Source organism: Loxodonta africana, chromosome 22, assembly GCF_030014295.1.
Source record: "Loxodonta africana isolate mLoxAfr1 chromosome 22, mLoxAfr1.hap2, whole genome shotgun sequence".
Taxonomy (NCBI): domain Eukaryota; kingdom Metazoa; phylum Chordata; class Mammalia; order Proboscidea; family Elephantidae; genus Loxodonta; species Loxodonta africana.
Window position 1 is genome coordinate 30,212,069 of NC_087363.1, and position 25,327 is coordinate 30,237,395.

At 51.9% G+C, this 25,327-nt stretch overlaps 1 protein-coding gene across 5 annotated transcripts in view; it reads right to left on the reverse strand.

Annotated features, from left to right (window-relative positions):
- Positions 1–302: 302 nt before the first annotated feature.
- VIPR1 (vasoactive intestinal peptide receptor 1) overlaps positions 303–25,327 on the reverse strand; it is a 42,201-nt gene continuing 17,176 nt past the window's right edge. For 2 of the 5 annotated variants that reach the window (XM_064274739.1, XM_064274741.1), the window contains 11 exons: positions 25,209–25,316; positions 15,897–16,003; positions 14,335–14,441; positions 13,737–13,869; positions 11,133–11,286; positions 10,528–10,588; positions 10,204–10,270; positions 9,736–9,827; positions 6,311–6,440; positions 6,033–6,074; positions 305–5,386 (listed from right to left, as the gene is read on the reverse strand). In XM_064274739.1, the coding sequence (XP_064130809.1) occupies positions 5,195–5,386; positions 6,033–6,074; positions 6,311–6,440; positions 9,736–9,827; positions 10,204–10,270; positions 10,528–10,588; positions 11,133–11,286; positions 13,737–13,869; positions 14,335–14,441; positions 15,897–16,003; positions 25,209–25,316 (1,193 nt within the window). In that variant the 3' untranslated portion in view covers positions 305–5,194. Of the gene's footprint in view, positions 5,387–6,032; positions 6,075–6,310; positions 6,441–9,735; positions 9,828–10,203; positions 10,271–10,527; positions 10,589–11,132; positions 11,287–13,736; positions 13,870–14,334; positions 14,442–15,896; positions 16,004–19,900; positions 20,025–25,208; positions 25,317–25,327 lie in introns of all 5 variants that reach the window. The other 3 variants (XM_064274738.1, XM_064274737.1, XM_064274740.1) reach the window with 3 other exon arrangements.

The window sequence follows — 25,327 nt, forward strand, 5'->3', positions numbered from 1 at the left end:
CTTTCCCTCTGAGCAACATGGAGCCTGGTCCAGAGTTCTCCAGAGTCTTTTCCAGTTCCAACATCCTGGGACTCAAGTGTGCTGGGGCTCTGGGAGCAGCTGAGACTAAACCAAAAACCCGTTGCCGTTGAGTTGATTCCAACTCAGCAACCCTATAGGACAGAGCAGAACTGCCCTGTAGGGTTTCCAAGGAGCGCCTGGTGGATTCGAACTGGTGGCCTTTTGGTTAGCAGCCATAGCTCTTAACCACTACGCCACGAGGGTTTAGGGTGAGGTGAATCCCAGGTGAGCTGGAACCAGGGTGAGGTGCAAAATACAAGAGGGCACCAGAAAACTCAGTAAGCAAGATAAATAATATTTTAATGCAATATTAAAAAAAATCAAAAGTAATGCAAAAATACATAATGAACAAAATATCAAAAATTTAAAGTGTACTGATACATGCTACGATGTGGATAAACTTCGAAAACATTATGCTAAGTGAAAGAAGCCAGATGTGAAAGGTCACATATTGTACGATTCTGTTTATATGAAATACCCAGAAGAGGTAAACCCATAGAGACAGGATGCAGATCGGTGGTTACCAGGAGTGGGGAGGAGGGGGCAATGGGAGCAACTGCTTAGCAGGTATGGGGTTTCCTTGTGGGCTGATGAAAATGTTCTGGAACTAGACAGAGGTGGTTGCACAACACTGTGAATGCACAAAATGCCCCTGAATTGTTCACTTCAAAATGGTAAATTTTCTGTTATGTGAATTTGACCTCAATTTTTAAAAAAGTAGTAAAGACAAGATCAGCAGCCCCAACCTGGTCTGCTCCTCCTGTGTCCTCCCACAGGGCACTCCCAATCAGTCTCTCCTGTGACAATCCACACACTGGGCGGAGCAGGGCTTTGAATTTGGAGAACTCAGTTCAAGGCTGGGCTCTGTCAGTGACTTGCTGGAGACCCTGAGCAATTCCTTCCCTTCTCTGGACATTGGTTTCCCTCTCTGTCCTGCGTGGAGGAGGCTGGGGCATTGCTGGGATGGCTTCCTGACCCGTCCCCTTCATCCCCATGGCCTGTGAGGTTACTGTCCCTCTTCCTGGGAGCCTGTGTCTGTCTCCAGGGCCATCGGCTCCTGGCTATTAATATCTCGGCCATCCCTGGCGTGATGAGGGTGTTTAATGACTGCCAGCTGTGGCTCCAGCCCCCTCCCCCGGGAGAGATAAGACCAGTTCCTGTTCCCACATGGGGGGGGGGGTTGTGGGGAGAGGCTGGGTCACTGCTCATTAAAACAGGCCCTGGTGAGGGGTGAGAACAGAGGGGCTGATGCTGACTCCATACCCCTCCTCTGCCCAGCACATCGTATGGAGGTGCCTTGGGCTAAAGACTCCCTGTGCACCCCTCTCCCACACCCAGGGGCTGTCCTGGTCTCCTCGGCCCCTGCCTGGGCCCTGTCACTTTAGGTCCTATTTCCAACAGCTTTGGGGCTTCTCACCAGGTGTCCCACAGACATTGCATTCAGCATGTGCAAAACCAGGTCATCATCTCCCAAACCTGCTCTTCCTCCTCCCTCACCTGGATAATGGACTGGCCACTTCTCCCAGACCTGCCCCTGGGGCCCTTCACAGCAGCCAGAGTAGCCATCCCCACCCCTTTGGCCTCATTTAAGAAGCCTCCCCTGTGTTCCTGCTGGAAAGGGCTCCAGGAGCCAGTCACTTGGTTTCAGGTGTCCCTATTACTCATCCTGCTCCTGTGGGGCCCAGGGAGCCCACCTAGTCCTCAGAGACCAGCCCGATGTTACCTCACCTGAGAAGCTGCTCGCTATCCTGACTGCAGACAGACTGGCCAACGTCCTTGGGCAGCCCGTGTCCCTGCTTGGCAGGAATCATTTACATGGTTGCTCTGACATCTACACACTGGTGGATCTCAGTGCTGGGGAGGGAGGTTTCCTTGTCTTTGTCGTCCGAGGAGGTGCTAACCTGGGTTAACTGGGCTTTGGCCTCAGAGACTGGGATCTGGGGTCAGGGGCCAGGGGCCAGGTTTCAATCTGGACACGGGCCAAGGCCTAGCCTGTGGTTAACCAGAGGCAGGCTCTGCCAGGTGTCACAGCTGGATCTGAGGCACAGATCCCAGGGTTCACCAAGATCAGGGGTCCTGGGTATGGGGCCCAGGCCCTGGGTTTCCTTATCCCCAGGCTGACCCTGGGGTCACCAGTCCTGTGCCTCACCACCTCCCTCTTGTCTGTCACTCTGAAATGCAGCTGAGAGAGACCTGCCCTGTGTCACTAGGCCTCCTGGGCAGGGGCCCGCAACCTGGTCTTTGGGGCACTACAGCTAACCTTGGTGAAATCCTTGAAGCACCCACCAGGTGGCGACAGAGATGAACTGGCCTTGACTGACAAGTGTCCTGCAAAGCAGGATAGGGACCCTGGGACCTGGGGGGTAGAGGGGAAGGAGGAGGAGTGCTGCTCGTGGTCACCCCTACTCCATGTCTGTTTCCAGGTCGGGATGCCCAGTTACAGCCTCTGCTGGTCTGCATCTGTGTTTTGGCTTCACTGGGCTTTTCACCTCTTGTCCCCTCCCTGGTCAGAGGGCCTCAGCTGTCCTGCCTTTTGTTGCCCGTATCTTCAGTCTCTATGCGTTTCATTCACTCTACACCCTCTTGCCTGGTAACTCTGCTCCCTTACGCAGGGCTCTCTGCCTTTCCCTGAAGCCATGACACTGATGTTGGGATTTCAGGCACTGTGGTGGACGGACCAGCTTCAGCTTGGTCTGGGGGCCGCACTTGGCCTTCACATACCTCAGGCAGCCTGTGAGATCCCTGATCTGGAAGATAGGGTGCTGCCCTTTCCTCTACATACACCCTGCTTCTAGGATCTGTTGGCTTCTCTGGTTTCTGCTTCCCTTCCTTCCTTGCCCCTCTTTACCACCTCAGCTCATCTCTAGAAGAGCCCCTCCAATTCTCAAACCGAGTTCTCTGCACAGGCTCCATCCTCTGTGTATGCCCTTGGCCCCCAGAGTATTTGAGGTTTCCCCTTCAGCTGCTGTCCTCCTTTTCTGAGCTCAGAGGGCAGAGCAGGTGGCTGAGGGCTCTGGGCAGCCCTCTTCTTGTTAGCCACCAAAGCCTTGGCCAGGAGGACGTGAAGAACTCCCCACACAACACCCTCTATTGTACAGATAGAGAAACTGAGGTCCAGAGATCACGACCTGCTTATGGTCTCAGAACAAATGTGAAGCAGAATCAGGACTAAACAACTTGGGCTCTGTCTTCTGGACCTTTCTGAGAAGTATGGGAGTGAACAAGGAACCAGTTTGGGGAAGCACAGAGTAGGGAGGGAGGAAGAGAAGGAGGGAAATCAGAGAGGGTGAGTGCCATGCCCAGCTGGGTGAGAGGCACATGGACACATTGCCTGTTTCCTCTTATCCCTCATGCCTTGGGAGTAGCAGGAGTGTGAGACCCTCCAGGAAGAATGGAAGTCCCTGGTCCCCCAAGTCCCCAGCCCAGCTCTTCACCATCAGCACCTTCCTGGAACTGGAGGTCTCTCACTGGAAGTCAGCAGACACTGTTGGCCTGGGGGTGGGGGAGCTGAGAATGCTCTCTCCAGCAGGCCTGGGAGTACTTGAGGCCAAAGCTGGGAGTACCACCTCCTCTGTCGTACAGCTGACCATGCACAGGGCAGGGCATGGTGTGTTTATGAATGTAGATGGAAGGTGTTAGCTACTACTGGACAACTGATGAAAGGGTATTTACCTGGGGCTGCCCCTGCCTCAGGCTCACAGTCACACATATCCTCTGCAGGATGCTGGGCTGGGGCTGTCATTTGGTGATGGGTCATGGGATGGTAGTGAGCAGAACAAGACTTTGAAAGAGCTTTGTGGGTAGATCTGAGCTTTTACCAGCCCTCTCTGGTCTCTTCTTAACAGCTTGGCATCTCTCTCCTGCTCCGGCAGCAAGACAGCCTCCTTGCAAGTTTACAGGAAGTGGAAGGCAAGGTGCTGCCCTCCTCTCTACAAACACCCTGCTTCTAGGATCTGTTGGCTCCTCTGGCTTCTGCTTCTCTTCCTTCCCTGCCCCTCTTCTACCACCTCAGCTCATCTCTGGAGAAGGAGCCCCTCCAATTCTCAGATCTCAGCTTGGGCAATGACTATGGAGACATCTCTTTCTGACTGACATCATCTACTTCACCCTACTACCTGTTTCTAAACTTTTCTATTAGTCATACTGCCTCTGTTTACTTGTTTTGGTGACATCTGTGCTCTCTTCTATCTACCTCCTCTTGACTGAACCCTAGGCAAGGGTGACATGGTCATCTCACACTCCATCTATTCCTTCTCTGCTGGAATGACTTCAGCCTTTGGAAGGCTCATACTTAACCATTTCTGGGACCTCCAGCAGCTCTGTCAGCTGCTTCATATTGACCTAAGAATAGAACTGTTTCCTCTTGGCTGGATGTAGAGCTGCCAGGGTTGGAGAGTGGGTAGGCTCCCCAGAAGCTTCAGGGTTCTCAGGTCCTCAGGGTGCATGGTTCCAGCCACAGCCATGGTCTGAGAGGGCCCTTGGAGCCCCTAGCTCCATCTCAGAGGGGACTGCAGAGGTAGCTGTGCCCCCCAAACCCAACATCACAACCGCAGCTGCCTGAGGCAGAGAAACTCACTCACGTATCGAACTGGCAGCTCAGAGCAGGCCCTGGGGGAGGGGGAAATGCATCTTCAGAGAGATGTGTGAGTGGCAATGCTTAACCCAAAGGAATGTGACAGTAATGATGGAATTTCAGGCACCGTTGAGGTGGTGGCTGGTGGCGGGTGGGTGACCTTTCTGGGCATGACCATTGTCCTCTCAGATCACACCAACAGCGTTGGAGGAGGGGCTGCCTTCCTCTGATTGATCAGGAGAGCTATCAGGGGTCAAAGTCAGATTTCCTGCTCTTGATTGGCAGAGGGGGGCTTTGTGGGAGGAGTCTGATGACTGATTTCCACCCTACATCCTGCAGGGGAAGCACTCCCACCTCTTCTTTGGCTCTCCCAGGTATGCACCCTCCTATTTCCCAGGCAAGCACAAGGGCTGCACTCCCCAAGGAAGTCCAGACAGTGACTTGGGGGCCGGAGCACGTTCTATGCCCACAGCTGGGGCTAGCCGCGTCCAGGCAGGCCTCTGTTTCCCGTGCCACCTGGGGGGGGGTGGGGGCAGAAGGGCCGCCCTGGGTGCCCAGCAGTCACACCAGGGAGACTTCAGCTTGGAAGCTGGAGGAGCGGCGTGCATCTGGGCTGATGCGGCTCAGCATGGAGACCTGAGTGCTGCTCGTGGCACAGTTAATGACTCCAGAAGGGTGCTGGTATTTGGGGTTTGAGCCCAGGACGCCCTGCTGGTGCCAGCGCCGCCATTTCCTTCGCAGCTCAGCCTGCACCTGGAAGAGGAGAGGGTGGTCAGGCCCACCCTAGAGCCTACTCTGCTGCTGACTGGGCTGCTCTTGACTAGGGCACTGAGCCAGCCAATCATATCCTCCTTTGGGAATCTAAACTGAGAGACCCAGATGCTGCACTGAGAATTAGAGTTGGGACCAGGTTAGGGAAAGGGGCAGATCACGGCCTTGGAGTGGGGGTTGGTGGGAGGCTAAAGGCAGAGAGGACCAGAGAATGCAGTCCAGGGTGGAAGTAAGATGCTGCCTAGGGGTATTTGTACCCCCATTCTTCAAATCTCTACCCTCCAGCTCACTTGAGCTCATCATCCAACTGAATTTTTGTGCCTTGTAACCAGGTCTGCACTGCAACTCAACTTTTGCTCACTGGCCCTCCCCTCCCTACTCACTAGGCACACATATCCCTTGGGGGTTTTGTTAAATTTCAGATTCTGAGTCAGCAGGTCTGGGGTGGGTCCAGAAATCTGCATTTTTAGCACTATCCTAAGTGATGCAGATGCTGCTAGCCTGAGGATCACTCGTGGAGTAGCAAGGTTTAACCAGGCTTGCTCTGCATGTGTCCATCTGGGTTTCTGGGCCTTGGGTCTACTGGAGCTCTGTGTTCCCTGGCCTCCAGGGTCTGGGAGGGGCTTACCTCGCCATTGAGGAAGCAGTAGAGGATGGCCACCACAAAACCCTGGGGAGAAAGGGGGCAAGAAAGGTGGAGTAGACAGACCCCAGGAACTCCCAGCCCTGCCCCAGCCCCTGTGTTCCTCTGGTTAAGCGGTTAAGCATAGGGCCCAGCCCACCATACGTGCTCAATCAATGCTTTTGCAATGAAAAGGTTAGAATCCAGTAACAAGGGGCCAAAGCCCCAGGTTGAATTCCCTTAATGGCCAAAGAAGAATGTAGCCTTAAGCCAACAGTACATACCTGGAAAGACCCCAGGACGAGCTCAAAGGCCATTTTCACTTCAGCCTTAAAGTTGTCAGGGAAGAAGGCAAACATGATGTAGTGGACTCCAAACAGGGGAATCAGCAGGAGCGTGGACTTGGCCAGCCTCCTAGGGACAGGGAAGGGGCAGTCAGTGGGTATGTGTGTCCACATGTGCAGATAAGATTGGGCCTGCTGTAGGGGGGGCGGCTGGGGGCCTAGAAGATGGAGACAGTGACATGAGGAGGACATGTGAGGACAGACTGTTACCTCCAGGAAACACTATGCCTGCTCTGCTGTATCTGCAGTGACTCAGCCCTTATGTTCCCTGCTGGCCCTCCTGGTCTGGAAGGAGGCATGAGAAAGAAACTTCTATTCTCACCCCTCTGGAGGAGAGAGTGTAGAGGCCAGTAATGAACTCTGAAAATGATGCCTAGTAGTGGGACTTTTGACTCTGCAGCAGCTACTGAGTAGATGGTCTCAGGCAACAGGAGAGCCTGGTCCCTCTTCCTCTGGTCTCGGTTGCCCCATCTGTATAATGGGGTAAATGTATACTTAACATGGTCATTTCTTCATTTCTGTAGAATTGAAGGCCCACTGAAAACCCTAGTGCTTTGACTGCTGTACAGTACAGTGTATCCATGAGACACCAGTTCCCTACAGGGAATGAGAACTTCTGAGAAGGAAGCCTTTCTAACGGGGGTGCTGACTACATATGCCCAAGGCCACTTGGGAGGGTGGTGGGTACCCACCTGGTGCTTGGTCACTAGGGATGATTCAGGGTCCAGCCCTCTGTCTTTGTCTTTTCTGCTGTGTTCACTTCTCTAGGGGCTACTACCTTCTCCAGGATTGCACCCTCCCACATACCAATACACACACTCCCAACATGCTCTAAAGGACCAGCTCCTCCTTCACCAGCCTGTGTGCCCAGCAGAGTCCAAATTTACTCCAAATGACTCACCCCTCTCCTGTGGAGCAGGGATCACCATGGTTCAGACCTCCCACCCACCTGACCTCATAGCTGGTCCAGGCAGTGTGAGCCCATGGTTTCCTGCTGGTAGAGGCCTGGGGTAAGGTGTCTCTGCCTCTTTCTCTCCTGCTTTGGCAGTCTGCCCAGGGAGGCTGAGCCCTAGGCCTGAGGTCCCACAATAAGCTGGGGCCAGAGGAGCTGGCCTTGCCCTCCTCTGCATCCTGAACATGGCTCCCAGCCATACCAAGATCCCCAGCACTGCCCAACCCTCCCCAGTTGCAAGCCTGTCTCTCATGGCTGAGGCTGACAGATGGAGGCTTTCTTTAAATTGAATGCTTATAGGGAGGTGGAAAGTGGGAGCTGACACCCCCTCCGCGGGGAGCTCCATCTCCTACTCCCCCCGCCCCTTCTGCCTGCTGACAGCTGTTCAATTTCCATCTCACCCACGCAGACCTGGCGATGACCAGCTTCCTCTGCCTCAGATGCAAGCTCTTTCAAGTGGTTGTACATTGGGGGAAACAAGGTCCGACAGGCAAAGTAAAGGATGAGTGTGCAAGCCCAGTGTGTTGCCCCTCAGTATATAGCAGACCCCTACAGGGCCTTCCCTTCTCAAACAGGAAGTGAAGGTCCGCCTACTCATCCAGCAGGAGAGAATTCTGTGACACCAGGAACGTGAGTCTTAGTATCATCTGAGAGAATCACAGGATTCTAGAATAGAATCCTAAATCCAGCAGCTCGTGACATTCTAGCCCGGAATCTTAGAACCACAGCACAAACTCCCCAAATGAGAAGTCAGGCCCAGAAGAACATTCTAGAATCCCAGGACTAGAAGGCCCTTGTGGGATACCCCAGGCCTGTCTTATCTGCACAGCCCTGATGATCAGTCAGCAGGGGTGGACTATCCAATAGGCAAGGTAAGCACGGTGATTATCTTGCTTACTAGATCATCTGTAGTGAACACTTTCATTTTTGTCTTTTTTTTTTTTTTACCACATCAAAGATTCTGCTTCTAGGTATGGCTGGCATCGGTCTCTCTCCCAGCCTCATAGCACTTTCCTACAGAATCAAAACCTTTTTTCAAATTTATAATCGCTGACAGGTGGATGACCCAGAAAACAAGGTAAGCACGGGCTTACTTGTGCTTACTTACTAATCTGTAGTGAACAATTTCACATGGGTTTCACCACATCAAAGATGTAAGCCTTGGTAAAGACTGGATTCCCAGGGGTGCAGAGTAGCAAACTGTAACAAGAGTCAAAGATGTGGTGAAACCCATGAGAAATTGTTCACTACAGATTAGTAAGCACAAGTAAACCCGTGCTTACTTTGCTTATTGGATAAGCCACCCCTGTCAATCAGCCCCTGTTTCCATCTGTGGGCGTGCAAACCCCTACTGGCAGGGGTGGATTAACCAGTATGCACAGTATGCGCTGGTTTGCATTGAGCAAGGTACCCACGGGTTTAATTGTATTTACTTGCTAATCTGTGGTAAGTAATTTCACATGGGTTTTACTACATATTTGACGTGATAGGGGACAGGTGAAATTGTACGCTGCAGATCGTTGGGAAGGCACATTTGGCCCATGTGTACCTTGCTTATTGGGTAATCTGGCCCTGCTTACTCGCCTGCCCACAGCCACCACCCTTTCCACATTTTTGTGTTCCGTTTTTTTAGTTCTCCCTGCAAGCCTTGTTGCGCCCATGAAAACCCACTTTTTTCTCTAGTCCTCCCAAGCACAGGGAACAGCACTCACACCTTTCCAAGCAAGGAGTCCTGATCACTGTCCCACGGACACTATACCTTTCCACCCCCTACCACCCATGGGGAATGGAGAGTGGGCAGGCTTTGTCAGTTGAGGAAGAGGAAGTGTGTGTCGGTTTCCTCATCTGTAAAATGGTTTGTTTTTTTTTTCCTTTTTTAACAGGGGGATTATGTGGGTGAAATGAGATGATATGTGGAGACCCCTTAGCCCATGCCTGGCACCAGTCAACTGTAGATATCATTATTATGACTGAGGAGTACTGAGTCCTGAGCATGGCTGTCTCTTTGGTAGACTGGGGACTCCGCCAGGGCCTTCATCCACTGTGGATTTATTGTACTTTCTCTGTGCCAGGCCCATGCCAGGCACTGGGGACATGGTGTGAACAAGACACGGGTTATCTACTGTTTTCTGAAGCTCCCTAGCCTGGCAGCAGTGGCATTCTTGGGTCAGATCACCTGCTAGGTGAGTCAAGAAGAAGCAAACTTGGGGCTCTGAGGCAATCTGGTGAGGGTGGGGTCCAGGCAGGGGACACTTCTGGGCTTATCCAGGTCAGGGGGCGTGGAGGTGGGTAACAGCAATGTGGCAATCTGGTCACTCTGAAGTTTTGGTGTAGGGAGCCTTAAGGGTATGCGGCATGATTAGAGGACTGGGAGTCGGGGACTGGGGAGCCAGGGCGCTGGGCCCACACTCACATGTATGGGCTGCTATCACTCTTCCTGACATCTGGGGGCCGCAGTTTCTGAACCAGGATTCGGATGATGCAAATGAACAGGATGAAGTTTACCTGGTGGGTGGGGCCGTGGTCAGGAGGTCAGAGAGGAGATGAGTATCCAGCCCCCTGGGCTGATAATGGCCTGTTTCCTTTCTCAGGTCCCTGCTGCCCCTCTGTCTTATCTCTCCCCCCAGGTTCTGCCCTCTCTGGGCAGCCAGCCAGGAACCCTAATTCACTTCCCTCACATCTGTGCCTCCCCACCTGTTTTTTTCTCCTCTCGAGGAAGAACTGGTTGGGGAGGGAATGGAGAGAACCCTGAAATGGGCATTGGGAAGCCTAGGTTTTAGTTCAGACCTTAGACACTAGTTTCCTGTATGACCTGAGGTAAGTTGCTTCCCTAGTGTGGGTCTCAGTTTCCCCATCTCTAAGTGGTAGGAGGAGGCCTTACCAAGATGGAGGTGAGGATGGGGGCCTTTATGATCCACCATAATGAGGAGTTGATGGTGTCCCAGCACCTGGGCAGGGGATGGTGGGGGAGAATGAAAGAGGTTGTCCACAGCCAGAGAGAGCATCAGCAGGACAGGAGTCCTCCCAATTGTCCCAGCTCTGCCCCAAGTTCCTCAGAGACCGTGGGCCCAGAGTCTGCTGTTCCCCAGGTCACCCTTCAGCTGCAGCCCTCCCCCGTGGAATAAGTGCTGTGGTTCGTCCACCTGCCAAGCCTGTGTGGCATTATCATCCTACCCAGGGGAGAGGGGGTGGGGTGACAGCTTACCCATCATCCTCAAAATGGATCCTGATGATGGTCCACACCATGGTGAAGGTGCTGGGTACCCCTGTCAGGGCCAAAGGAGAGAGAAAAAGAGGAGAGGGCACAGGAGGCAGGGACAGAGGGAGTGAGGGATTTAAGAGAAAGACAGAGCCAGAGACAAGGAGGGAGAAAAGGGTGGGTTTCCAGGGCTGCCACCTATGGCTGCATAGGTTGTTTGTTGTGCAGAGATGCTCTGCTGAGGGGTAAAGCTGTATCCCTGAGGGACTGTGTCTACCTAGAGGGAGAGTCTTTCTTTCTAATTTTGACAAAGGCACCTTACAGACAAGCAATGGCCCCTTTTGTTTCAGGGGCTGAGGGGAAATGAAAGGATGCTTACAGAACCTGCCTGTCCCACAGATCTGCCCTAGGTGCAGCAGTAGCCTGAGGGCACCTGCCCAGGGCTCAGACATTTGGGGACTTTATCAACCATTGGCTGAGAGGCTTAGAGGCAAGACCTACAGTCCAGCAAGACACTTAGTCTGCAGGCTGAGTTGGTACCCTTCCCCAGGTGAGCTCCCCAGGCCCTGCCCCCTTATTCCCCAGCCTGGCAGCCCTCCCTGGTACCATACCCCAGCCGATGAGTATGTACCCCCAGAAGTACTTCCGCTCGGAGAAGAAGGAGATGGCGAGCAGGGTGTGTAGGTAGAGTCCCTCTACCAGCAGCCAGAAGAAGTTGGCCATGACACAGTACTGGAATAAGACCACAGCTGCCTTACAGCCCACCTGCAGGGAGAGGAGCAAGGAGGGGTTCACTGGGGTTAGCTGGGGTCCCTGCGTGCTCACACTTCTCTCTGAGGGGACACATACCATCTTGGTACAGCCATCTTAATCTCTTTGTTGTTTTACATTATCTCCTTTAAAATGCCTCAGTGGTTTTCCCATTATCCCTGATTTTAGATCATCTGATGCTTTGGGATAAGCTGATGATTTTAATTATCCAACCATCCATTCATCATCTATTCACCTTCCCATCTATCTGTCCGTCTACCCACCTACCCATCCACCCATCTATACATTTATCTACCCACCCACCCACCAGACATCCACAACCAACTCATCTATTTATCCATCTGCCATCCATGCATCCATCCATCATATATTCATCTTCCCATCTATCAATCCATCCACCCACCCACCTATCTCCCTATTCATCTACTTACCCATCTACTAGACACATACTTGCAACCACCCACCTAACCATTCGTCATCCATTCATCTATCCACCCACCGATCAGTCTACTCATTCATCCATCCATCCACCAGTCTACCCACCTACACCTATACCCATCATCTGTACAATCTTCTTTACTTTATCCATTTATCCTTCCACCTATTCAGCCATCCATGTACCCATTTATTCAGCCATCCACCTACCTACCCATCCACTTAACCATCCCCCCAGCCCACCTAGTCATTCATCTTATTCCAATTAGAATTGAAGGTATCTGGAAGAGGTATGAGGGAGAATTCTTGCTCAAGTTTCCAAGAGTTCCCTGAATGTGTGGGACTCTGGAGTGGAGCCAGATGTAAGTGTTGAGGAGAGACGGACTGAGAAGAGGGACTGGGAAGGGGAAGTGGAAAGGAGGGAGGGAAGGAGAGAGAAGGGTGGCCATTCCCCCCAGGCGCCAGAGGAGTAGAAGAGTAGATGAGGATGATAGAGAAGTCAGGGAGACCCTGAGCAATCTAGGGGCTCTGGGTGGCCCACCTGGAATGCTTAGAAGTTCTTCTGGGTCCTTTTGTGCCCTCTCAGAAACAGTCTTCCATTTTGCATCAAACTCAGATGCTTGTGAGCCAGGGCTTAAAGTTACCCTCCTCCCAGGAAGCTTCTAGCTTCCACTCCTTCCTGTACCCAGAACATGGGTTCCTACCCTTACTTCTACTGCCCTTGGCTTTGAGACATCCTCAGAGAGCAGCCTGCTCTACCCTCCTTGTGACTGGAAAGGCCTTCCTCAGGCTGCACTTCAGTCCCTCCAGATACAGGCTTTTTTTTTTTTTTTTTTTTTTGCCTTCCCCCTCCCCCCATTTGCTTCACAAGGAATAACTCTGCTCTTTAACAGGCCAATTATCTGTGCTTTCTCCTTGCCTTAGAAAATCTTCACAGAGATGCTAATGAATCAGGAAGCCAATCTCCAGAATTATCCTTATCAAAGTGCACTGGAGGCTGGAGGCTGCTTCTAGGCTCCGGGGCTCACACCCCACCTTCTGATTTGGCTCACAGATCCTGGGCTGAATCCTCTGAGGAGCTGTGGGAACGGCCAAGGTTGCTTTGCTGGGTTCCCTCTCCTCCTTGTTAAGATGCTTAAGGTTCCACCATCATAGGTTCATTCTTTTGGAAGAAGGTACTGTTGACTCCCGAAACAATGCACTGCCTCTGGGGTTACTGGGGATGGTCAATGAGTCACTGAACACAAGGAATGAGTGGGAGCCAGGGCTGGTCTCTGGCCTTAGTTCGGTATGGGAGCTGGAACCTGGGGGCACTCAATGAGCTCAGAATCACTTGGAGATGGACCCCTTAGTGACAGGGAGTGAATTCATTAGAAGTTCCCTTAATCTCCCTTTCCTGGGAAGGCCCACACTGGACTTACTGCAGGTGAATAACAGAGGAGGGCTGTATATGTGGGTCTGTGTGTGTGTTTAACGACTCCAGAGGGCAAGCGGAAAGGAGGAGGGGCAGGAATGGTGACAGGGTGAGCAGAGCCCTGGGTATGCAAATGGCAGAGGGCAGGGTTGGATGGAATCTCAGAAGTCTTTGCACAGTTGCGGGAGCTGAGTCAGGGAGTCCTCCAAGGTCACATAGGAATTTAGCAACAGAGGTGGGGCGGGGGCTCTGTGCTGTGGCCATGACTCCATTTGCCACCAGCAGAGAAATCGGTAGGGGCAGGCCTGTGGGCTCCCTGATGGCTGGGCAGCATCTCCTGCCACTAGGGAGGGAGTGGAATTTGAGAAGCTGCCAGGAGGGGTCAGTGGGGGTTTGGCCACCCTTGGGGGAAGGAAGAAGGAGTAAAGAGAGAAAACGGGAAAAGGGGAGGAAGGAAGAGGGGGGAAAAGGGAGGGAGGGAGAGAGGGACAAAGGGAGAAAAGGAGACAGAAGGGGAGAGGGAGAGACAGAGAGAAGAGGAGATTGGGGTGAAAGAAGCCGAGACCAAGAGAGGTGGGCCAGGCGGGATCCTCACCGAGCCTGCAGAGCAGTGGTCTGACTCCTCACTGTTGAACAGGGCCAAGTCTTTGATGAAGACAGCGGTGGCTCTCAGGATGAAGGACATGAAGAGGTGCATGTGGATGTAGTTCCTTGTGCAGTGAAGCTTCCTGTGTGGGGCGGGAAGGTCTGGGAGGCTGAAGGGGCCTTGGGCCCCCGCCCCAACTAACGCTGTCTGGAGCTCTCGGCAAGGGTGGGGTGGGGCAGGATGTAGGCTCCATGAGCAAGCCCCACCTGAAGGGGGTCCCAGCCCAGAATGCGGGCCCCACCCCCAGGTTCTCCATCCCAGTGTGCAGCACTACCCTCTGGTGCCTTATCCCCAGTGTGGGCTCCGCCCCCAAGTGCCCCGTCGCACGTGCAGGGCTGTTCCTGGGGGGGACTAGGCTGCAGGCACCTCTAGAGCCCCCTACCATGTCCAGGGGTGGCTGGCCTGGCAGGGGGCTGTGGCAGGGACTGTGTAATGTCTGATGGGTGACAGTGGAGCGAGCAGAGCATGTCCAGGGCAGGCTGGCTCCATGGTGAGAGTGACGTGGGGCAGATCTGCTTTGAGACGTGTTGCTCTGGCTGGTCCTCACCTGAACAAGCTCAAGACAGCCATGGCGATCAGAAGGGCTGCAAGGGACAGGCTGTAGCCGATGGTGTAGCCAGTCTTCACTGAACTATAGAACCTGGTCTGCTGCTGCTAGAGGGAGGGGGTGAGGATCTTTGGTGGGGCTGGGCCCCCTTAGGGGGTGTTGGCAGGGGTGGGGTGCGCTATACACCCTGCCTTCCCATCCGTGCCTTGGGTAGATAAGGAGGCTGAGGACCCGGTCTCCCAGGAGCAGCTGAGGGGCCCTCTTCAGTCCCCTGATACTTAACCCCCCAGAGTCCATAGACAGGACAGGGGGCTTCCCAGGGTGGGGGCAGGGATTGAATTCAACTTCCTCTTACTGCTCCTTTGGGAGGGATATGTCAGTGAGAGAAAGAGTGAAGACCTCAGGTGTTCCATTTGTTCATTCATTCATTCATTCTCCAGTCAGCTACCCATTCTGTGCCCAGCTCTGGGCTCAGCAGCCTAGGGGACCGACTGCTTGCCCTGCAGACCCCCACACAACGTCCTCATGCTGTATAGCCAGGAGACGCAGGCAGTGAATGCAAAAGCCTAAAGAAGACACCATGGGGGTAATTTCCCATTTTGGGCTCTTAGGGGCTAGGGCAGCAGAATGGGGGCAATCTGGCCTTTCCAGGGAAGGCAGACAAATCTGGGCCCCAACAGACCTCTTGTTGGACTCCTTTGCCCGGTACCCTCCTCATGGTCTTAAGTAGAGGACAGTCACTGGGCAAAGCCCCTCCCTCCTCTCCAATTCCCACCCCTGCCTGATTGGAGGCCAGTGGTTAAGAGGGCTCTAGGGGAATGTGGGCCTGAGGCACCAGTGGGCTTCAAAGGCCTCTGAGGAAATTGCTGCCCCCTTGGGAGGAGTGGAAGCCCCATCTGAAAAGGCTGTCTGAGGGTGGGGCAGATGCCATTACAGACAGGCAGGCAGACACATGCATTTGCACACCAGAGCAATGAGGGGGCACCTCGCTGAGAACTCCAATTATACTCCAGCCTCCCATCAAGATCGCTACCTGGCCCCTGGGCTCAAATCCTTACAGAGACCCGTTATGCTGCACCTGCCCTGGGGGCAGATCCCTTCCTGAGACTGAGGACAACGGGTCTTATTCCTGTCCCTGACTCTGACTGGTTCTTGGGGAATGGAGGCTGGTTCCTTCCAAGATCTGCACCCAGGTGTCGCCTCTGGATGTTACCAGCATGATGGAATCTGTCTGCCCTGCTACCTCCAGGTTAGAGCGAGGCTCCCACGAGGCAGCAAGGTGGCCCAGCCTGGGGCTGCTGCTTTAGCTTTTTCTGCTCTGGGGACCCCATTCTACATGTCTGTCATCTTTATGAATGCCACCTCTGACACCCTGTTGGAAGTAGCCAGGGGATAAGCCTCCAGATACACAGTCCTGGAGAGGGAGGAGCCTTGGGAAAGACAGACCCCAGGAATCCTGGCTCCCACATAGAGAGCAACCTCATCCCTTCGTGTAGATGGGTGAAAGGAATCTAGCAGGCTAGGATGCTCTGGGGGTGAGGTGGGGGTATGCTGAGGCCCACCTCATCCAAACTCAATTCCTGGTCATCCAAGCCACAGGCAACAGAGTAGGGGCCAGGCTCCAGGTGTGTCCAGCCCTCTTCAGTGCAGCTTCGGCTCACGTTGAGGCCTGGGGGAGGGCAAGGGTAGGAAGGGTTGAGAGAGGTTGGGATGGGAAGCAGGGCCAGCCTGTGGAGTAGGTCATGGGTCTGGCTGTCTCTGCTTGACACAGGTCAGGGAACTCCGCCCCACTCCCGCCAACCCCTGGTGCTGTCAGGCTCCAGCTGCACTGACCCAGACAACCAGGGCATCATAGTCCCTCCAGGGCCACGAGGGGACCCATCGACACAGATGACAGAGTCAGAGCACATTCCTCAGTTCAGTCCTGCCCCTTGTTACGGTCCAAACCTGACCCCGGGTGCAATATAAATTCTGACCCTTGTCACAGACCCAGACTGGATCCTTGTCACAGAATGACCCCGACACTCTAGCTGAATGCTGACCCTTGTCACAGATGGGGGCTGGACCCTGGCCTCAGATACCCAGGCCATGGGATGCCTAGATGGGTTACTTTGTCCTGTGAGTACAGTCTGTAGCCCTTTGACTGTGGTGTGAAGCCTGGGCCTGCCCAGTCCTCCTTGGGCAGCCTGCCTGGGGCCTTGGACCTGGGTTGCCTCCCATACCCAGTGGAGCTCAGAGGTGTTGCTGGAGAGGAACGAATGATGCAGGTGGGGGAGGCCACCTGATAAGGGCACAGATCTGAAATCTTCATCAGTGGAGAAGCAGGGGGTTCCTGGCACCGCGTGCAAAGGGAGTCAAGCTGCAGAGCACTGCAGAATCCTGGGGAAGAAATTATTTGAGGCTCCAGGGCAGCTATGCTCCCTGCAGTTCTACAGCAGAGCTAGCAAGGGGGTAGGACTGCTAAGGGGGTACGTGCGGTGACGGGTACTACTGAGGCCCCCATTCTCCAGCCCTGGGGAGATGTCGTCTCCCCTGAAGGGAGAGGAGGGGTTGAATGGACAACGGTGAGCCAGAGAAGAACTTCCTTCCCCCATCCCAGGACTCATTAAAGAGGCAGGAGAAAGATGTCCAGGAGAAAGATGGCCTCCAGGCTTGCTGGTGTGGAGGGGAGGCAGAAGGAAGGAAGGAAGGGGAAAGAAAGGAGTGGGAGGAAAGGGGCAGGAGGGAGGAGAAGACAGGAGGAGGAGAGAAGGAAATGGAGGAATAAGTAGTGAGAGGGAGAGAAAGGTAGGGAAAGAGAGGAGATGAGGAAGAAAGGAGGAAGGAGATGGGTCCTAACAGCCCTGCCTTCTAGTCCCTCTCTCACAGGCACCACCGTCATCACTATTATCATCATCACTGCTATACTCGTCATCACCATCATCACCATCATTATCAGTTTCATCAAAGGCAAGTTTCGAGAACTTTCTATGAGTCACTGCTGTACAAAGCACTTTATGCACATTATCTTATTTAATTTCCTCTACTATCCAAAGGCATTCAACTGTATGGGTCATAACAAGTTATGGATAACATTGCAAAGAATGGGAATTCCAGATCACTTAATTACGCTCATGAAGAACCTGTACATAGATCAACAGGCAGTCGTTTGAACAGAACAAGGGGATACCGCATGGTTTAAAGTCAGGAAAGGTGTGTGTCAGGGTTGTATCCTTTCACCATACCTATTCAGTTTGTATGCTGAGCAAATAATCCCAGAAGCTGGACTATATGAAGAAGTAGGAGGCATCAGCATTGGAGGAAGACTCATTAACAACCTGTGTTATGCAGATGACACAACATTGGTTGCTGAAAGTGAAGAGGACTTTGAAGCACTTACTGATGAAGATCAAAGGCCACAGCCTTCAGTATGGATTGCACCTCAACATAAAGAAAACAAAAATCCTCACGACTGGACAAATAAGCAATATCATGATAGACAGAGAAAAAATTGAAGCCACAATCAACACCCATGGAAGCAGCAGTCAAGAAATCAAAAGACTCATTGCATTAGGCCAATCCTCTACAAAAGACCTCTCTGAAGTGTTGAAAAGCAAAGATGTTACCTTGAAGACTAAGGTGTGCCTGACAAAAGCCATGGTGTTTTCAGTCGCCTCATATGCATGCAAAACCTGGACGAGGAATAAGGAAGACTGAAGAAGAATTGATGCCTTTAAATTGTGTTGGTGAAGAATATTGAATATACCATGGACTGCCAAAAAACAAACAAATCTGTCCTGGAAGAACAACCAGCTCCTTAGAACTAAAGATGGTGAGACTATGTCTCACACACTTTGGACATGTTATCAGAAGGGATCAGTCCCTGGAGATGGACATCATGCCTGGTAAAGTAGAGGGTCAGTGAAAAAGAGTAAGACCCTCAACGAGATGGATTGACACAGTGGCTGCAACAATGGGTTCAAGCATAACAAGGATTGTGAGAATGGCGCAGGACCGGGCAGTGTTTCATTCTGTTGTACATAGGGTCACTATGAGCTGGAACTGACTCGACGACACCTAACAACAACAACCACCCAATGCAAAGGTAACCCCATGTCACAGTTGAGAAATGGAGGCTCCAAGAGGTTAGTCACTTGCCCAAAACCACACAGAGAGGACAGGGTAGAGCAGATCTGGTCCCCAGAGTCTTCCCCGGTAACCTTGGCCCTCATTTGCACTGAGGTGACCTGAGGACTTGTTTCAGGTGTTCAGGTGCAGAGCTCAGAGAGGGTCACTGTGCATGTGTATTTAATAGTTTCCAAACTTTGCCACCTGGAATATACCAGGTGGTTCCATGTTCATTATTTCCGTAAATCCTCCTGGTGACCTTTGAAAGAAGTTCTTGTCACCCCACTTTATGGATGAGGAATTGAGGGACAGTTGGGAGGAGAGGGAGGGACAGCCAGGAAGGAGCAGTACAGAGATCTGACCCTGGGCTGGGTCTCTTTCCACTGCGTGGCCCCAGAGGAGGGCAGGAAGGGGCACTGGGCTGCACTGGTTTCCTTCCTTGGCAGCTCCTTCTCTGCCCACACCTCCTAACCATACTGCTGCAAGATGCTGCTAGGTGCAAAGTCTTTAGCCTCCCCTACTCTGCCCCCTTGGCTTCCCACCGTTGCAGCCAAATGTGGGCCTGGCCTTGAGCTTTCAACCCACCCTTCACCAAACTACAGGCCCTGCCTCATCCTCAGTTCAAAGGAGTTCACTTAGCTTACTCTGAGGCCACGCCCACCCTCAGCATCTTATTCTTTTTGGGAACCTGCCCCCACCAGGATAGGGTGAGTAGGAAACTGGGGGCAAAGCCAAAATAACCAGCCTTGAAGCTGGGAAACTAAAGCCTTAAGCTTTGAGCCCCCAACTCACCAGAGGAACCAGGACTTGATGAGGTCAGGCCCACAGACAAAGTGGGCACCTAGTATCTTTATGGAGTCCTTGAGTGGTATAAACTGTTAACATGCTTGGCTGCTAATTGAAAGACTGGGGGTTCAAGTCCACCCAGGGGCACCTTGGAAGGAAGGCCTAGAGACCTACTTCTGAAAAAACAGCCACTGAAGCCCTATGGAGCACAATTCTACTCTGACACACATGGGTTGCTATGAGTTGGAATTGACTCTACCACAACTGGTTTTTGATATCACTATAAATTCTGCTAAGGAGCCCTGGTTGTGCCACAGTTAAGCAGTTGGCTGCTAATTGAAAGGTTGGCAGTTTGAGTCCACCCAGAAACCTAGCAGCTCCACAGCAGAAAGACCTGGTGATCTGATTCCGTAAAGATTACAGCCTAGAAAACCCTATGGGGCAGTTCCTCTCTGTTACATGGAGCTGGCTATAAGTTGAAATTGACTCAATGGCACAAAACAACAACCACATGAACTTTGCTAGTGACCCTGGGTCATCAGTGTCTACACAGCAACTTCACACACCTTATGTGGGGTGTGCAAACATTAATGCATTAGGCTAGGGATGAAGAATTTCGTTACTCCCACTAAAAGATGTGGATCTGAAGGCTAAGAGAGGGTAAGTGACTTGCCGGTGGTTACAAGCAAGGAAGCAGCAGACTTGGTATGCAGATCCTGGTCAGCCTGACTCCAGATCTTTTTGGGCTCCCAGCAGTGACTGAAGGGGCACTCTGTTGCCTGGAGCCCCTCGTCCCCCTGGATGGTGGGGGAAAGGAGGAAATAACAGGTCATCTTTAGAGGGTTGTACAGCCTCTTTGAAGAGCCCTGGGACTGTGGCCTAGGCCTCAGAGGAAACTGCTCTCAAGGAGATTTCAAAGGTGGTAGCCATGGGCCCCTCAGAAGCAGCCAAGAGCCTCTTCCCAGCCTGGGTCTGGGCATCAGCAAGCCTTGTATGTGTAGACGGGGATTCGGGCAAGTAACTTTGTCCCACATTCTCCCAGTTTCCTCCCACTCACCATGTCTCAAAAAGAAGTCAACTCCCCCATTCCTCCCAGGGTTCTCCATTGCCTGAATGGCACCACATAGTGACTGGAGCCAGAAATCAGAGTAGGGGTCATTTTATCCCCCCTTCTCCCACTACCAAAGTTCTGGTGGCACAGTGGCTAAGAGCTAACCAAAAGGTTAGCAGTTCGAATCCATCAGCCGCTCCTTGGAAATCATATGGGGCAGTTCTATTCTGTCCTATAGGGTCGCTTACTTGACGGCAACAGGTTTGGTTTTGTTTTTGTTGTTGTTATCTCCTTACCAGTCACGAGTCCTGTCCCAGCCTCTTTTTCCTCAGCAATACCTTCCTAGACTGGGCCACCATCTCATCTTCCCTGGATTAGGTAGGAGCCTCCTGATGGATCTCCCTTGCTTTCCTGCCCACTCCCTACCCCAAGAGAGCAGAAGGGCGTGTTCTGAAACCCAGACCTGATAATGGTGTTCTTCTGCTGAAATCCTGTCAAAGGTATCCTGGCCCCATCAGCAAGGGGACCAAACTTGTTGAGCTGACATTAAGACTTTCTTATTTATGGCTTCATGATGCAGGTGGCAGGGGTGGGGGTGTCTCATACACTCCACAGACATGGTTAACATAGACTATATGTTGAGTTTGTTGTTGTTAGTTGCCTTGGAATTGATTCCAACTCATGGCATAAGCCATGTTGAGTTTACCCAATGAAAATAGCTATCCTATTTTTTTATTCTTTAAAAAAAAAAAGTCTGTTTAAATATTTGAAGGTAAAAATACCACAAATGAATGATATGCAGTCCATGAATTGAAGGAATGGCTGCCACGAACATTTTGGTACCATGATGAGCAATCCCAGACCCCCCGCCCCATCACCTTATTCTGACCCAGGTATTTTACCCAGTCTGGTAGATGACTTCTTTGTAGCCCTCCATGAGTCTTTATCTTCTTCAAGCTTTCTCCGAAGAATCAGGTCCCTCCTGATTCTCTCAATCCCTCCAGTGTCCGGAGACAACATGCCTTCTCCAGTCTTGCTACCCAAAGGGGCAGGGGTTGGGTTGGCTTCATTCCTACCCTGCACTTCCCTCACTTGCAAACTTTCCTCTTTGGAACTTAAGGTCCGTTGCTTACATCTTCCTTATCTAGTTGGCCATGGAACACACCCTCTTTCCTCCATGTCTCCAGCCCCTGACCCACAGCTTCCTGTTTCTCTGTATCATTTTCAGAGATTAGGGTCACCAAGTATGGCCGTGGGAGTTGTTCACTGCAAAGGGACCTGCTTCATGGACCATGGGGGCTGAGATCCAGCTTGCAGTCAGGTTGTCACTAGGTGGGCTCTGGTGAGGGGTCGACTTCACCTGAGGAAGGGGCACTTTTTTTTTTTTAAATACTTTATTGTGTTTTCAGTGAAGATTTACACAGCAGTTTAGATTCCCATTTGACAATTTCTATACAAGTTATTCAGCAACACTGATTACATTCTTCACAATGTGAATGTTTTCATTATTTCTGTTCTGGTTGTTCCATTTCCATTAATCTAGTTTCCCTGCCCTGCCTTACATTCTCATTTTTGTTTTAAAGTAATTGTTGAACAATTGGTCTCATATAAGTGATTTTTTTTTTATTGTGCTTGAAGTGAAAGTTTACAAATAAAGTCAGTCTCTCATACAAAAATTTATATACACCTTGCTATATACTCCTAATTGCTCTCACCCTAATGAGACAGCACACTCCTTCCTTCCACTCTCTCTTTTCGTGTCCATTCGGCCAGCATCTGACCCCCTCTGCCCCCTTATCTCCCTCCGGACAGGAGATGCCACCATAGTTTCATGTGTCTACTTGATCCAAGAAGCTCATTCTTCACCAATATCATTTTCTATCCCATTGTCCAGTCCAATGCCCGTCTGAAGAGTTGGCTTTGGGAATGTTTCCCGTCTTGGGCTAACAGAAGGTCTGGGGACCATGACCACCGGGGTGCTTCTAGTTTCAGTCAGACCATTAAGTCTGGTCTTTTTACGAGAATTTGAGGTCTGCATCCCACTGCTCTCCTGCTGCCTCAGGGGTTCTCTGTTGTGTTCCCTGTCAGGGCAGTCATTGGTTGTAGCTGGGCACCATCTAGTTCTACGCTGAAGTAGTATCTGGTTTATGTGGCCCTTTCTGTCTCTTGGGCTCATAATTACCTTGTGTCTTTGGCGTTCTTCATTCTCCTTTGCTCCAGGTGAGTTGAGACTAGTTGATGAATCTTAGATGGCCGCTTGCTAGCATTTAAGACCCCAGATGCCAATAAGTGATTTTTTTTTTAAAGGAGAACAGTACTTACTGGTGATATTCATTATTTTTTTAGCCAATTTTTTATCCTCGGGGGTTAGTTTCGGTTCAAGGTTCAAAGAGTATCTCAGGGCAATAGTCTTGGGAAGTCCTCCAGTTTCAACTAGTCCAGTAGATCTGGTTGTTTTTTCTTTTTAGGAATTTGAGATTCTGTTCCACATTTTTCTCCCATTCTATCAGGGTCCATCTATTGCAGCCCTAACTAAAGGGGCATTTTTTCACATCTGCATAAAGGCAACTTATGGGCTTGCCATGCCCCGTTACAACTCCAACATCCTAGAAATGGAGAGGTCAGGTTTGGTCCAGCTGGAGCCCAATCTGACCTGAGCGGGCCCTGCTGCAGTTCAAGCATCCTGGTCTAATCGCCCATCCCCATTCCTTAAGGGGCTCTGGCCAGCAGTCTCTGGGTTAGCCAGATGGTGGCCTGGAGTCCAGGTTCTCAAGTGAAGAAACTTCCAGCAGCGACATTCCAGCAGGGACAGAAGGAAGAACCATCAGGGAGGAATCCAATTAGAAGAGTGCAAGAGAGGAATGCAATTAACAGGTGCTTTCCCCTGTCTTCTTTCCCCTGGGATCTGGGAGAAGGCTGGTTGTCCGGCTCTGCCAATGGGGCGCGTCACGAGACTTGCCTGACTGACTCATCTCCTGCCTGCTAGGCTCCCCTGGAGGAGGGCGGGGCTAGGGGGACACTGGCCTGGAATATGGCAAGCCTCAGGGAGGGCATTTAGGTCTTTCCTTCAGGGCTCAGGTCACAGCGCTGGGGAACAAAACTGCCCACCCTAAACAAAGAATTTGGTCTACCTCCCACCCCCACTTAAAAAACAGGGAGACTGAGGTCCAGAAAGGGAAGGCCACTTAGAGTGAGGCCCAACAGTCTTTTTGATGGTCCTCTGCCCACCCTCTGAATCCTCATTCAGGCCTTGCTCCTCATCATGACCCCCATCTGTTCTGCTCCTCAGCTGTCCTCCCCACCCATTCCTGCTCCTCCCTCAATTTTCTGTATCCCATGTCTGCTCCTCATTAGTCCTCCCCACAAGCCTTGTTCTTCCCTAAGTCCTCACCACCGGTCCACCTTTTCCCTAGTGCTCTGTACCCATCCTGCTCCCATCTGTCCTCCTCACCCATTCTTCTCCCTCAGTCCTCTCCACCCCAATCCTGCTCCTTCCTTTTCCCCAGCTCATTACACCAAGACCTGGGTGGGGGGCATGCCGTATTCCTCCCTTCCCCGGCTCACCCCACACCCACTCCATAGGCAAGCCTCCCACTTCTCTCTTCCACCACAGTCCACATCTTAGTTCAGTCATCAACATCTCCTACCTGCCTTGTGATCGGGGCTTCCTGTTTGTACTCCTAGAATCCTTCTCACAGAAACCAGAGTTATCAGTTAAAAACCTAAATCAGACTGTATCAGTTTCCCTGCTTAAACCCCCAGTAGCTTCTCACGGAGATTAGAAAGAACCCAAGTCTTCACCTCTGTCCTCAAGCCTCTCCATGGTCTAGCTTCTGCCCACCCGTTTCTTCCTCACCCAACCCCTCAGCTCTCTCTGCTCCAGCCACACCAGCCTTGAGTTTCCCTGAATGACTAATTTGTGGGTCATTGGTACCCTCTCTCAATCCCCTTCCCCATCTTTGGGGAGCCCTGGGATCATGGCTCCTTCTCACCCCCAGGTCTTCAGATTGCAGCTCAATGCCACTTCCTCAGAGAGATTGTTCATGAACGCCTGTGTTACTTACATAGTCCCCCATTATTCTCCCTCCCAGCACTTCTTACTGTTTATGATAATGTATCTGCTTGTTTTCTTGCTAAACGTCTCTTCAACTAAAACGTCAGCTCCTTGAGGGCAGACAGGTGGTGGGTGGGGAGTGTTTTGTCCCCCACCTCTACAGTGCTTTATCTACTAGCGTCCGGCGGACTAGTAGGTGCTCAATAAATACTCACTAAATGAACCAAAACCCGTTGCCTTCGAGTCAACTCCGACTATCACACAAGGAGAGGCTGGTGGATTTGAACTGCTGGCCTTTATGGTTAGCAGCTGAGCTCTTAACCACTATGCCATCAGGGCTCCCACTAAATGAAAGGAGGACTGAATACATGTTATCGGTAAGCCTCCATAATTACTCAAGAGCAAGAAAACCCACTTTGTAAAGAGGCTTCACCTTTTTTCTGTCTTATATGTGGACATTCGTTTAAGCAGAACATGGCAAGGTGTGTAAGCAAAGGCCTGTGACAGTTTCACAGAAGCCAAAAGGTCATCAGCTCCAGGCAGCAAATACGGAATCACGACCAGTCCAAGACAATGGGAACATGGGAGCCATAATTTCATCAAGTACCTGCCAGTCAATCAGTTATCAATTGCTGAGCAAATATTTAGTGAGCCTTTCCCACGCCCTTATCTCTACCTGAAGAGCTAATCAAATCCCACAAGTTCTTCAAAGACCCAATGCTATCACTGCCTCTACCAGGGTACCCCCTGATTGCTCCAACCCCCGTTGGCCATGCTCCTTTGCCATCCCATTCCCTTGAGAGCTAAGTACACCGCACCCCTCAGTGGCCTCACTCACACCACCCCTGCTCCCTCCCTTCAACCCATTGCTCTTACCTCGACTAGAAGAGAAGAGAGTGAAGATGAGGGGACAGCCCAAGACGACCACCTGGCCCCGAGGGGTGGCCGGCCAACAGGTGAGGTTATCCCACATCTTGCTGCAGCCTGTGGAGTGA